General features: G+C 35.4%; 2 protein-coding genes across 3 annotated transcripts in view; one reads left to right on the top strand and one right to left on the bottom strand.

The window, feature by feature from the left end:
- LOC113552902 overlaps nucleotides 1-3,628 on the top strand; it is a 38,754-nt gene extending 35,126 nt beyond the window's left edge. For both annotated transcript variants that reach the window (XM_026955919.1, XM_026955918.1), the window contains 2 exons: nucleotides 117-856; nucleotides 2,200-3,628. In XM_026955919.1, the coding sequence (XP_026811720.1) occupies nucleotides 117-856; nucleotides 2,200-2,577 (1,118 nt within the window). In that variant the 3' untranslated portion in view covers nucleotides 2,578-3,628. The remainder of the gene's footprint in view (nucleotides 1-116; nucleotides 857-2,199) is intronic.
- Nucleotides 3,629-4,356: 728 nt separating this feature from the next.
- LOC113554379 (discoidin domain-containing receptor tyrosine kinase B-like) overlaps nucleotides 4,357-14,188 on the bottom strand; it is a 55,527-nt gene continuing 45,695 nt past the window's right edge. Inside the window, exons 8-16 of the mRNA XM_026958196.1 lie at nucleotides 13,942-14,055; nucleotides 12,968-13,390; nucleotides 11,858-12,024; nucleotides 9,077-9,199; nucleotides 8,318-8,427; nucleotides 7,690-7,890; nucleotides 7,058-7,150; nucleotides 6,813-6,954; nucleotides 4,357-5,906 (exon numbers count right to left, since the gene is read on the bottom strand). Coding sequence (XP_026813997.1) covers nucleotides 5,601-5,906; nucleotides 6,813-6,954; nucleotides 7,058-7,150; nucleotides 7,690-7,890; nucleotides 8,318-8,427; nucleotides 9,077-9,199; nucleotides 11,858-12,024; nucleotides 12,968-13,390; nucleotides 13,942-14,055 — 1,679 coding nt within the window. The 3' untranslated portion in view covers nucleotides 4,357-5,600. The remainder of the gene's footprint in view (nucleotides 5,907-6,812; nucleotides 6,955-7,057; nucleotides 7,151-7,689; nucleotides 7,891-8,317; nucleotides 8,428-9,076; nucleotides 9,200-11,857; nucleotides 12,025-12,967; nucleotides 13,391-13,941; nucleotides 14,056-14,188) is intronic.

The raw sequence follows: 14,188 nt of genomic DNA, 5'->3' as shown, positions 1-14,188 counted from the left end.
TAGAAGTGTACTCTGCACGTACGATGTGATAATAATATCTTTCAAACATCATCGTTTGCGGTTTTAAAGTTTTCATTTCGCCGAATTATTATTTTACGAATTTGTTTTTTCCGCAGGTCCGTGGAGACCGCTGTTCAAACCGTCGCAAATCCTCAAGACCGAGTTCCCTGAACACGAAGCGTTCCACGAAGAGGTAGACGCCCACTACCGGAACTTGGTAGGCGACCACGTGGATAACCACTTGAGATCGCCGCAGACACCGTCGTCCGAACACATATCCGCCGAACTCAATAGCGGCGGGTTTAGTGGCGGCGGTATTGGCTACAGCGGCGGTGGTTACGGTGGCGGTGTCAACGTCGGGAACGGCGGCGGCGTTGGTGGCGTGGGCGCTGGAATCGCTAAGAAACACAACCACATGATTCACTTGCACCTGATTCCGCATATTTACGTGCCGATCATGCACTCGGCTGGTTACTCCGAAGTGAAAAACTATCACACGACTGTCGACGACGGGCCGTCACTGGCGTCGCCGGTCCAGAACTCGGTGGATACGTCGTCGGAGTTCCACGTCGGCGACGTGACTGCCGCTGGCGGGTCGAGCCAGTCGGGCACTCCTGGTTCCGGCGGTACAGGCGAAGGTCCCGTGTCCGCCACGGCGGGCGCGACCGGTGACCACGACCACGGTAACTTTAACGGACACTCGGGCGAGACGTCGTACTATACGATAACCGACGACACCGTTCAACACCTACACCAGGACTTGCACGACCATTACGGCAACGGGATCGACAATAACCACAATCACGAGTACGAGGCCCCGTCCAACCCTGTGCCCGAAGAACCGCATCAGTACCAGGTTTGTGTGATTCTCGTGTTTATTTCCGTTGGATTAAGTTCGACCCACCTCCCCCCCACCCACTGGTTTGGCTACGGCACTGCGTTGACTGCAGCAGTGTAATTCAATTCGTAACACAAAACGGGAATCGCTGTCGGCCACTATCACGAATCGAGATGAATCCTGTTTTCCTTGATTTCTGTTGACAATATCGATTTTACTTTATCATTATTCGATCAGCGTTACGATGTAGGTATAGTTACATCGTACACGTAGACTATTGCGCGATATAGTATTATGAGAATTTATATGATTTATGATATGCGCGATAGATTCTTTTAAAATAGGTATTACAAGTCACAACTAAAAATTACGGTTATAGTATAGTCATACTGTTTATAATACATTGGTTTGGTATTTTAAAAGATTTTTCGTCAATTTGAGCTCGTCTCGATTAAAATTGTCAACGACTTCAACAACGCTCTTTGAACACTGTTACCCGATTTATTGTAGGTAGACATCGACTTTACTGCTGTACAATAATTGTTATCAAAAACATTTCGGCGGTCGTGTGAGGACAGAATTATGTCATGTCTAATTCTCGAAAAACCATATATTTTACTGTCAACTTTTGCTTTGCGATTTTCAATAAAAAGTATTGTTAAAAAACCTAGAGCTAATGGTAAAAGGACGTGGACAATCGCAATCAACTTGTCCGGTTTCTACAGATTGAAAACAAAATATAAATTGTCTTCATTTGTTGGTCGTTTAAATTGAAATAAACGCCGTTTGCTCGACACGCGTTACGTTTACGAATACCTATTATAATTAACGTGATAGGATTATGGAAGGAAGAATGGACTCGGGGGTTCGCATCGATTATTATTTTATACGTAAGTGGGTCGATGGTGCTACGTATTTGTGGACGTGTGCAAAAAAACCGACAGATTTATTTCAGTTAGTTTTCGACAACGTTTTAACAGAAATAAATAAGTATGCCGATTACAATATCTTGTCAGATAATACGGCCGTAATAGATATTATGTCGAAAACGATCGGAATCACGTTTAACGCGTCTGAAAACGTCGCCAATGATGTTACCGATGACTCGTGTAAACTCGTTATCGTGTGTCCGTGACTTCTGTTCACGAACGTAACATGTATTGCCTACATTTACGGGCGCCGCGGCGTTTTTATTTACACTCTGTCTCACTGGGACGATAAGACTACCGAAAAACCATAGATTGATCGAAATTCACTTCGAATTCGAAACAATCTGAGTGGGTGACGAGGGAACTGTCGTCGGTATCCCACGACAACCCGCAACCCGCTGTTGTCATAATAAACGGCGTTATTCGTTTCAGGTACACGAGACCGACGACCTTTCCAAGGACTACAGCAACAAGAACCACGTGACGAGCGCGTCGTCGACGGCTACGAGCAAACAGGCAGCGCACCACAACCACTATCAGCCGCAGCAGGTGCTCAAGCACAGGAACCCCGCGGTCAAGCCGAACCGGAGCAAGCACGGGCGCAAGTTGACCAGCCGACAGGACCTGAAGAACCTGCTGGTGATGCGACCGCCGCCCATCGGACAGACACAGACGTGGAGGTACGTGTACCGGCCGGCGGTGGCCGGACACCACCAACCGTATTACCAGGGCAAGCAGCCGATTCCGGTGATCAAGACCAGAACGGTACCGCTCATCCTGCACATCCGGCAGAGGTCGGACGACGATTGATGCGGTTTTGTACATACGTGGGCCGCTCTCGCAGTTATTACTTACTTACCGGTTTATCTGTTGTCGATTTAGTGCGGCAAGTGCGCACCGGTATTTAACGTCGTAATGTAAACAAAGTGAAAGAACAATAAAAATAAAAATCCTATTTTTAACGATTGGCGGCATCGAACAGCGACGACGGCGCGACCGTATTTTTGTAAATTATATTACATAATTATTTTATCATTATCGTAAGACTTCTTTCGTATTTGAATACAATGTTATTATCATAATTATTATTATTATTATAGAAGTAGATACGGTAGTGAAGATAAAACTTTAAACCTATTGTAACAATAATAGTTTTTATGGTATTATTACAGTTTCATAAAATAATGATATACTTTTGGTTTTCATATTATCGTATATACACAGCACAATATCGTGTAATAATATGTATTATAAGTAATCAATAATGCAGTGACGTGATATTACAATTAATTCGTATGTTAAACTACATTTTTGTGCAAGCAAAACACGTTTTTCCGTAATGTCATTAACATTAGCAATAAACAGTTAATTTACATACAATTTGCAAAAGTAAACTAAAAATTGCACTGCACTGTAATAGTAATGAATATCTCAAAAACTAGTTTAATAAATCACTTATTAAACGGGGAATGTTTAGCTATAAATCCGAGTACCCGGCGCGCATCTATACCGCGAAAAATGTAGTAACAACTTATTAGACATCGTTCTTAATGTTTGAATATTCAATCATAAAATGTACATGACCAACACGAGACAATTTTACTGTGCGTTGTATTCAATTTTAACTAGCTGTAGTCTTGAAACGTTTCAAGCACGTCTTAAAAATATATTTAAAACTTTAAGTTATTCCCGGGACGCGCTTATGAACAATGCCTTCCTAATATGAGTCTTGTTTTTTTTCGATTGCTTCGATGTAACTTTACTATTATCAGGCTTGTGATAAATATTAATTATTCTACATTGTTATAATTTATAACTATTATTATTTTATTTTATTAATATAACATAATTGTGTATAATGTTCGGGCTTGTTAATTGTTTTAGTGTACTTTATATTATACTTATGTATTGGCCATAGAGTTAAGCTCAATTGTAAAACTATTTTCTCTAATTAATATACGGATATATTGAAAAAAAAATGGTCTCTCTCGATAATCGATTGACGATTTAAAGCACCTTATAAATAATTTTGATTTACAAGAAAGTGATATGATAATATCTCTATATTGTAACTATTATAACAAGTATGTACACTAGAGGTCAATTAATAATTAAAATATTAAAAAAAACAAAACAATTTAACTACACAGTATTATAGTTTATATTATATACACACATACATACATATATATATATATAATATATTGTTATTGCGATGGGAATAGGTTTTGACACGAAATAAATTCGGGTCAAGCGGTGGTTTCTCTTTTTGAAAATGTTTGCAAAAACAAAATAAATGATATGTCGAAATATAAAATATAATGTGTACATTTCATAAATAAATCAAAATTAAATAATATATACAATGTTCAAAAACGAGTAAGTTAATGAATTAACAATAAACATTTTACATACTGTAATAATAATAATAATAATATATCTAGAGTGTACTATATAAAAGTGTCACATTTTTAAAGTAACTTAAATATCACAATCTATAAAAAAGAAAAATATATTTATACAATAATACAGGTTGCTTTAAACAGGTGTAAAATATTGTACATTAGCCGAACAACTAATTATTTATGTACACATTATTCGTCTTGAGTAAAAAAAAAAAAAAAAATATAAAAAGGCTTGACTAGTTATTATATATTATTAATATTTATAATGATTCTATATGTACAATATTATAATGTAATGATTTAAATCTCTTAACAACTTAGGTAGTACATTATTGCGATTATTATATGTATTTTCGACGGTTGTCTGAACATTTGAGGATAACATCGAGCGATTGATGAGAGGAGCTGCGAAGGACGAGAGACAAAATCAACCGTCCAAAAATTTTATATATATATATATAAACTACATCTCCACTAGAATCGCCATAATAAATATAATATAAGCGATTAAAACGGAAATAGCAGATATGTTAATTCATTCGATTATCAGCGTTTTACACAAAAACGTTTAATGTATAACAGAGACATTCTAATCACGACGAGAAGATTCTAAAATAACAAGCAACAGTGCAGTTATATAAAAATGATAACGCCCGCTCAAGCTCGTGTTTACTGTTAAATATTATATTATTATAATACGATACACTTAATATGGTTATACGTATATTTGCGCGCAATGCCGTTGATTGAACGATGGCGGTTAAAAGAAAACGTCGGGCGCGATATTCGTACGGTGGATATTGCCTATTTTCCTATCAGTCTATATTAATATTATACATAGCGTTTACAATTTACAATATTTATAAATAATTTTAACGTTGGTTTGTATGTACACGGTAACAAAAAACAGATACCGTACGAACTAGGCACGCGACCCTACCGAGTAGTTTACGTCGACCAAGAACGGTCCGGTAGATTACTAATACGCGGGGCGATAGGGGTATGCGATAGGTATTATATGAGATGGTAAGGTGTCGAGACTCGTTAATATAATATGTATTACGATTACGATGTCTAATTATCATTTTACAGAGACGTCAGTTAATGAACAGATAGATAAAAGATAAAAACAAACAGTATTATTTTAATAAACAAACAAACGACGCACACGAGCTATTATATATCCTATAAAACCCGCGCGCCAAAATGAGAGATTGTCGAAACAGTAAATTGTCAGACGCCGCGGGCGAGCGTCCCCGGAGAGAGGAGTCGTCCACCCACGTCGCCAACGTCACCACGGCAGCCGCGATCCGTCGTCGGGTTTCTCGGCGTCGTTCAGTCTGCGTCGCATCCGGGCAGATAGGACGCGTTTTGCCGGAGCACGAACGGCCATCCTTCGCGCCGACTGCCGTCGCCACCGCTGGACCGTCATGACGCGGCGGCAGCGGGCGCGTAGCCGAGGTTCTTGCGCTGCAGAAACAGGTGGATCTCCCGGAACGTGGGTCGGTCCGACTCCTGCCGCTTCCAGCACTCGCGCATCAGGTCGTAGATGTCCCGGCTGCACGCGGGCCGGGGCGGGTACTCGAACAGGCCGTCGTCCACGTGCATGTGCGACAGGTTCTCGACCACCCGGTGGTCGGAGAACCCTTCGTACGGCCGCGACTTGGCCAGGTGCAGGATCTCCCAGAGGGTCACGGCAAACGACCATACGTCACTCTTCGTCGAGTACTTGTCCTGTGGAAATCACACAATATTATATTCGTGCACTATTTTTTTTTTTTTTTTTTTTATTAAAGTCATCATAACTTACAATAGTGTAATTTTTAAACAAAAAAAAATGTTTACATGATTATCTATCTCTTTTAAGCTAAAAGCTTGTGTTAGAGATAGGGGGTAACAGAACTTAACTAAAATTAATGTGCATAAATAGCAAATTAACAACAAAAAATGAGGCGCCATATAATACAATTATAATATAATAATGCAGTCGGACGAAGGGCGGTGTGGTGAAATTTGTGGCCACGGATAGCCCCCCCCCTCCCAACCATCAAAATTCTTGATTAATTTTGTTTAATGTCGTTTAAATTCAATAATATTCATACGATAAATACTATTAAACGACTGTGCACTCGATCGTGAATTAGTATAATTACCAATAGGTTATCACCTACTTTAGCCACTACATACTTATTTCACTGTGATATTTTTTCCAAAGAAATAACAATTTATTTTATTATCCAATAAAATATTTATTATTTGTTGATTTTATGAAAATAACCGAGTGGCTGTGTATGCATTTTATCACTTTTGATACAGGTATACCTGCCGTATTTTGAGAAATAAAAATGTTCTAAGGATATATTATTTAATATATTCATATATGAATTCATAGAAAAACAAGAAACAAGAGGGACATTTATATTTTTCAATCTAAAACATTTTCTGCGGATTATTTTTCTCAGAATACGTTGACGCGTCGTAGGTTTCTAGGTATCTTTTGCGAAAAAAAGAAAAGAATTTATTAAAGATTTTGATTAGAAACCAGGTAATCATGATATGATACAAATTATAAACCGTTCATACAATATTATTATAATAGTATTATGTTCTAATCGATTCTAGGGAGAAGGCTAAACTCACCAAGAACGCCGATTCCCACGACATCCATCGAACGGGAAGCCCGAGGTTGCCGTCCAGTTTGTAGTAATCTGCCGAATACGCTTCGTTGTCGGTGCCGAAATCGCTAATTTTTACCTTGTACGCTTTTCCCACTAAGCAGTTTCTGAAACACGTTTGAAAATCAATTATAACAGTTGCCGAGGGAGCGCCACGACAGTTGTAAATTATAACGAAATATGCTGACGTCAAATTCACTATGTTTTTACCTGGTAGCCAAATCACGGTGGACGAAGTTCAATGATTCCAAGTAACGCATTCCAGACGCTATTTGTGTTGCGAGATACAGCAGACATTGGAAACTGAAAATTACGTAAATGGAAAACAGGTTCGTTAGAAAAACTAGTGTTCTAGGTTTTGTTATACTGTTCACAATTAGACGCTCAATTTATCATTCAATATCTGTGTTTTGAAAATAAAAAAAAAATATATGTTTTTAAATTATACTCAAATTATAGTTCAAAGTTGGTTACACTTATAAACGCCCATAATAAGATGTCATTTTAAATCATATGCATAAATATTTAAAATATCAAAAATATAATATAACCACTTACGATGAGCATTTAAAGTTAAGATGTGAGTGGAGTTACCAATTGCTACTCCTTAAATAAACATTTTAATTGCACAGGTGTCTGAACACAGAATAATTATTGATAATTGATAATAGTTTGGTATAATGTTCGATAATTTTAAACGATTTAAAAATGTATAATGGTTGCTCATTATTTAAAGAAAATCAAAACCCCATAATTTTTTTTTCAAAAATACCAGAAATCGATTGAAAAGACGAGTGTCGAGGATATTATTCTATCATTTATGTTTTGAGATAGATAAGTACCTGAGGGTTTTCACAGTGGGCGGCAGGTTCCGAGCAGCTTCGACGGGTACGTGTGTTTTAAGGAACTGATTGAGGTCGCCGTGCTCGCTATACTCCATGACTACGCATAGTGGCTGTTCGGAGGTACACACGCCCAACACTCTGGCGATGTTTTGATCTTCTAGACCGGCCAAAATCCTCACATCATTTTGTAATTCAGCTCTAAAATACCATACAACGTTATAATAATTGTATAAATATTAAATCATAGAATAAATGCATATTAATATCATCTTATCTCTCTGGATTTTTGTTTTCGTAACAAATATTAAGTAAAACGTCAGTAATTAAGTCTTATAATTAAAATAATAAATTTAAGATTTATTTTATTGAATTTACTAATTAGTTATTATACTTATTGTATATCTTGTTATATATTTATAAATACATAGGAAATATGTTGATAAGAAATAATTTTAAATTATTTATTTGGATTTCAGATGAAATCTGAATAAAATAATGGGTTATTTTGATTTAAATTTTGAATGTTGGTTAGAATATTGTATTAGTTATTTAAGATTATAAAAGGCCATTCTATAATTGGCAATGTGTTTTTGAATAATCTATTTTATCTACCACGATAACTTACCTTTCTTTTTCCGATAACGCGGGTGAGAAAAATTTTACGGCCACCAGTCGCTTACCCAGCGTTATTTTTGAGTTGTATTCATTTATACCGTCCGCTTCGGCCACATAAATCTAAAACAAATCAAATAATATTGTTACTTGTTAGTCATATTTTTTTAATTTATCAAAAAAAAAAAAATAACCTTGGATAGCGTTTTATAACAATGTAGTATGAATAATAACAAAATATAATAAAATATAAAGAAAATAAGGAAAATTACTTTTATTTTGTCCACAAATAATATAAAAATCGGTTATGCATAAGATATTATTATGGATAGACAAATTTTTTATCGTTAAACTTAAATAAGTATACATTTAATGCATGGTTGTGTGGTTTTTATTATTTAAATTCAACTATTATGTTTTAACCAAACTGTGCTTATACTATTTCAGTGCATTACACACATTAAATTATTAATTTGATTTGATTCGTACACGTGAAAAGTTGAAGGTGTTTTTTTTTAAATTCTTATATTTTATCTTTGAATTTTACAAAATATAAAAATATGCGTTTCAGTCACTGTAAAACATTACATAACTGAGTAAAATATTGATACTTAAATGTTTAAATATTTGTTATTTTATAAACTTCTTAAAAAGGTATAGTTAAACACTTAAAGTTGATTTGATTGCGTGGAAAAAAATAAATCATAATAATAATATAATATACGTATTGTCGAGTACTAGTTTATAGAAGGATTGAGACAACACAACTTACCGCTCCGTAATTACCCTCACTGAGTTTGGACAACATACGCAGACGGTGCCGTGGGAATTCGGGCACAGGCGTTTGTTCGAGCCGGCGTTTCAATGCGGTTTGAGATTCTTGTTTTTGCGAAGACTAAAAAAATAAAAAAAAAATAAATACATATTACATTTAGTGGATATAGACTGTATTATGTATACAAATAGTAATGCGCGTAGCCTGCAAAGCGTTAAATGTTAATAGGTCATCGTCGAAGACGATGAGTGAGAGGGGGGGGGGGGTGAACGATAAAAATGCCAAATCTTTTCTTACTATATCTACGTACGATTTGTTAAAAAAGGAAAATTTTTAAAAATTGCTTCCCTTCTTAGCAGTTTTTATTTTATCTAATTTTTCGTCAATGCTTTAGAGAAGTTATTGACCTATGATACTAAACCATATATAATATTAAAACTGTAAATTAATTATAAAATTAGTTAAATATACCATTTATCAAACGAGTAAAAGAAAAAAAGGTAAATAAATATAGGCATATTATAGGATTGATATTTTTTAAGTAGGTTTGAATTGAATTTGGATTCCTAGGATTTTATTCAATATTCGTCATGTGAGTTCTTACATTTTTACAATACACATAATGATGATTGTTTCCTCAATAGTCGATTTTAATAATAATAATAATAATAATAAGGTGTTATTAAACAAGTATTAATGATTGTAAACCATTAAACATGACAGAGAAAACAAATGGTTTCCTCCCGTTTTATAATATCACCCTGTATAATACTGCAGTTAATACACACACCGTGTACGATACATGTCATCACCGTGATATATTACAAGTTTGGGCACCTATAGGTATACTCATATTATGCTATGCTACACAAACGGGCAACGGCTATTGTACACACGGCGACAATATAATATGGCAGTGCGGTGGTCCGCACAGATGACGTTTTCACACGACAGACGATAATATACTACGTAGGCGTACTATGTATTTGCCGTGTTGTTAACATTTAGCGGACCGGGTACATTGTGTCCAAAGGTAATGACATTGTACTCGGGAAACGTATACGCCCGAAAATGTACTAACGTTCGTGAGCATAATATCGTGTACCTATATCACTGTATAGATACACTACATAACAGCTATTTGTATCAATCACTCGGTGTAGGTAAATATATAGGTTTCTACAATACGAATATAAGTCAAGTCAACGTGTAAGATACACACTTGCGAACACACACACACACACACACACTCACTGGCAAACGGTCGCTTTTCAAGGAGACATGACAAGTCGTGTTCGGGCTCATTATTCATAATCTTTTCAATGAAACGACACACGATAAGGGTGGGTGAGGAGGAAATCATGGGTGGAGAAGTGGAGTAGGGAACGAGAGCGGAGCAGCGTGTTTTCGTGTTTGCCGAGTCTGCTGCAGTATAAATCATCTCTCGGCGAAATTATTTCGAAGACTGCGGGGATGGCACACGACGATGACACGCGCGCGGCCGGTGGAACGTGGAAAGGAACACCTCATTTATTTTTCCCCTCTCTCTTTTCAAATCTTGTAAAAATGCCCATCTCGTTTTATTTTATACATTTTTAATTTTAGTTATTCGCTCAAAACCTAACTGTGTATCATGTTTCAATGTTATAATAATTATACATCTACGACTGACAAAGTGTTTAATTATTATTCTTCCTAAGCACACAACACAATATTAATCCATTCGCGCAGGTTCTCAGTGTTATAAATTTCTTTTCTGATTTAATTCCAGGAAAAACTTGGATGATTTTCTTTTGCGCAGTTTTTATGTACCATTATGGTTTTTGTGGCATTTTGGAATATAAATATTTTATTCTACAAAATAATGCAATAATATTTAGTTTTGTTCTGAAATTATGTGCTTATACTACCTAGTATGTATATATATTTTGATAAATAAATATAACTGAAATATTATATCTTTAGTCTTATTATTATACTGTAACATTTAAAGTAGAAAGATTAATAATAAATATGGGTAGAGAGAAATATTTGATGGACGTGGTATCCCGAGAAAAAAGAAAATGAAGTACAATAATTTAAATAAAATCATAATTTTTATATACTAATAACGATGTAAGCATAAAGGCAACGTGTGAAAAGTACTTACCTATATTTATAGTATTTCTTCCTATACCAACCAAATTAAATAGTATTAAATATGATTTGGAATAAAATAAAATGATTTGAAAAGAAATTTCAGTCATAATGTAATAATTAATTTATAATAAAAAATATAAAACAACTCATTTTCATTTTCATTATAATATGTTATATTGATTTGTGGATATTGGCATGAATATAATTATACAAAATGAAAAAAAAAATGATCGCGTAAACCATAATATTATGGCGTGATTAAAAATTAATACTGTTTAACTTTTTTCATATAAATGTACTTCATATAATTGTAAATAAGTTCTAAATATTTTTATATCCCATATTAAAATCAAAGTACCTACTTATAATGTGTAATCGTCGTAAAGTGGAAAAATATAATTTATTTATGATGCTCGGAAATGCGTTAAATAAAGACAAATCAATAAATTGTTACGTTACCGAGTTACCCTACTAGCTGCATGCTTATGTCGGACTCATAAATTGTGTAATCAGTTTTATTATTTATTCTTAAGTGGACGTTTGTGTCGGCACTGTTTTCGAGTTCCTTCAAGTCAAGAACACTTGTGGATTTATGTTCGTGGACTTGGCACTCTTATGAAAACATATGTTAAAACTTACTTTTTTACTACTTCTGCTTTCGTCTGTTGGATACATTTTGTTCCTGGCAAACGTGTCGGTCGTGACAGGAGCTATAGGAGGAGCTGACGGTGGCGGTGGTGGCGGTGGCGAAGTGGTGAGTAATGGCATGGTTCCGGTCTCGGGCACGGCGTATTCGTACGCTGAGTCTGAAAGGTAAACAATGGTAAGTTGCTTTCAACAAAAGCGAAAAACAATACGACTTCATTAAATCTTTTAACTTTTGCAACTTTCGTTGAAGAAAAAAATAGTATTCATTTGTAAATTAATTAATGGATTTAAGTATAAAATTAAAGTATAAGACTGTCCTCTACCTATTCACTGCGAACAGTTAAACGCGAAACGAGTAGTTCGATTGTTTAAAAGTTTGATAAATGTCGATTTTTTTAATGTGTATATATAGCATGAGGTTGGGACCACCCGTACAGTATTTCTGTTTTTCCACGTCGACTAAATGGGCAAACACAACGGCAGATCATATAATATCATTATAATTATGAATGTTAAAGTATATGATGTTGATTCGATATCCGATATACAGTATAATATAGAAATGCGATGTTTGTAGAATGTATACAGCGATGAATATAAATATATAATATTATAAACACGAAATATTTGAAATACGTCTGCAATGATAATTTAGACAATATTTGTACCGGTGTCCTACTGGCAACTATTAATATAATAACACTGGAAATCTTGAGAAGCTTTGTCGACAAATATTTATTAAGATGACATTTCATTCTAAGGTTAAACAAACGCTGAGATTTGTCAAGTCTGTCTCGTTTCTCGCACGCGCGTGTAACGAACCAAAAACGAGTTGACGCACGTGCGTCATAAGATATGATTGGTAAGTGAATAGGCGTAAATGTGACAGAAATGAAAACTATAAATATCAATTACACAAGTAAAATCGACATCTCATCTCGATAAGATTTCAAATCGAATGTTATAGAATTTTGAAACGGGATCGATATTTATTTTCTATATAAAAAAAGTTTGATTTGGTTCGAATACATTTGATATAATAAAAAAGCCCACTTGTTCCCCCAAAATCAGATTCATCACTATAATATTATAATTACTTACTGCCTGAATCCACGTTGCGGCCAACTACTACAGTACTGTAACTGTAGAACGGCGTATGTGCGTGATAAGGCTCTTGGTATGGCTCAGCGTCCAGTTGGATTAGCCTGTCCATGTCGTGTAGGTGAGCGTTGACGGTGCCGGTCGGATGTCCGTGGCCGGTGCCGCCGTGGTGGCTGGCCGAGCTGCCCGTGCCGGCTTCCTTATAACTGCCGCCCGTGCCGCAGCTGCTACCGGACGACATTCCTGGACACCCGTTGCCCGTGGCTAGCGCGCTTTTGCCTACCAACGGACTGGCGAAGCACTTCCTCCTCCGGTGTCGGGACACGATCAGGAAAATGGCGACCGCCAGTAGTATGATGACGGCCATCAGCACGCCGATAATGACCGCCATGTACGTCTGGTCCTCGTCTTTGGCAGTAGGGACTGTATAGGACACACGCAGAGAGAAGGATTAACGAAATGCACGTGATTAGGCAACGATGAATCAATAAACAATAAATTAATAATAACTATTATACCAAAATCAATATCGTAACGATTACATTTTACGGATGGCATATAATATGAAGATTAAAATATTAAATATTTACAATTAAATTGTAAAAGTTGTAAACATTTGTGTTTGAGATGAATTATTGAAAAATTGAAAACGTTATATTATCACAAATGTAATTACATATAATTATTGTGATAGAAATATTATCGTTATATTATGAATATTATGTACAGAGTTGAGCTGCAATAATAATTAAAAAAACAAACTAATAATGGTCCCGACATTGTACCACTTATAATTTTACTAATAACTTTGTAAATGTAATTAATTTAAGTAAAGGTGGTAATATTATAATTGCTATCACAAATTCTTTAAAATCGTATGATTAAAGCAATTTAAAAAAATTAACGACGTAGTAACCTTAAGAATTAATACATTGCTAATAATAATTTATTATTATATTTCGTGGTAGCCGTACTTGGAAGTTCCGGTCTCAGAGGATCCTGATGATCTTTCATTGTAGAACCGTTCCTTTGAATAGGCGGCTCTGGCGGTACAACACTTTCTTCGGAGAAATTACCTTGTGCGACATCTGTAAAAAAACAAACAGCCGAAAATTATAACCCATATTACATTGAAACAGACTACGAGTGGTATGAAAATCAGAAAATATAACATTTTGTAGTAATTTTAATATTATTTGATAATTAATTGATAATATTGAT

The sequence above is a fragment of the Rhopalosiphum maidis genome, chromosome 2 (assembly GCF_003676215.2).
Source record: "Rhopalosiphum maidis isolate BTI-1 chromosome 2, ASM367621v3, whole genome shotgun sequence".
Taxonomy (NCBI): domain Eukaryota; kingdom Metazoa; phylum Arthropoda; class Insecta; order Hemiptera; family Aphididae; genus Rhopalosiphum; species Rhopalosiphum maidis.
Note: the sequence above shows the minus strand (reverse complement) of the source record. Positions and strands in the feature narration are given on the sequence as shown.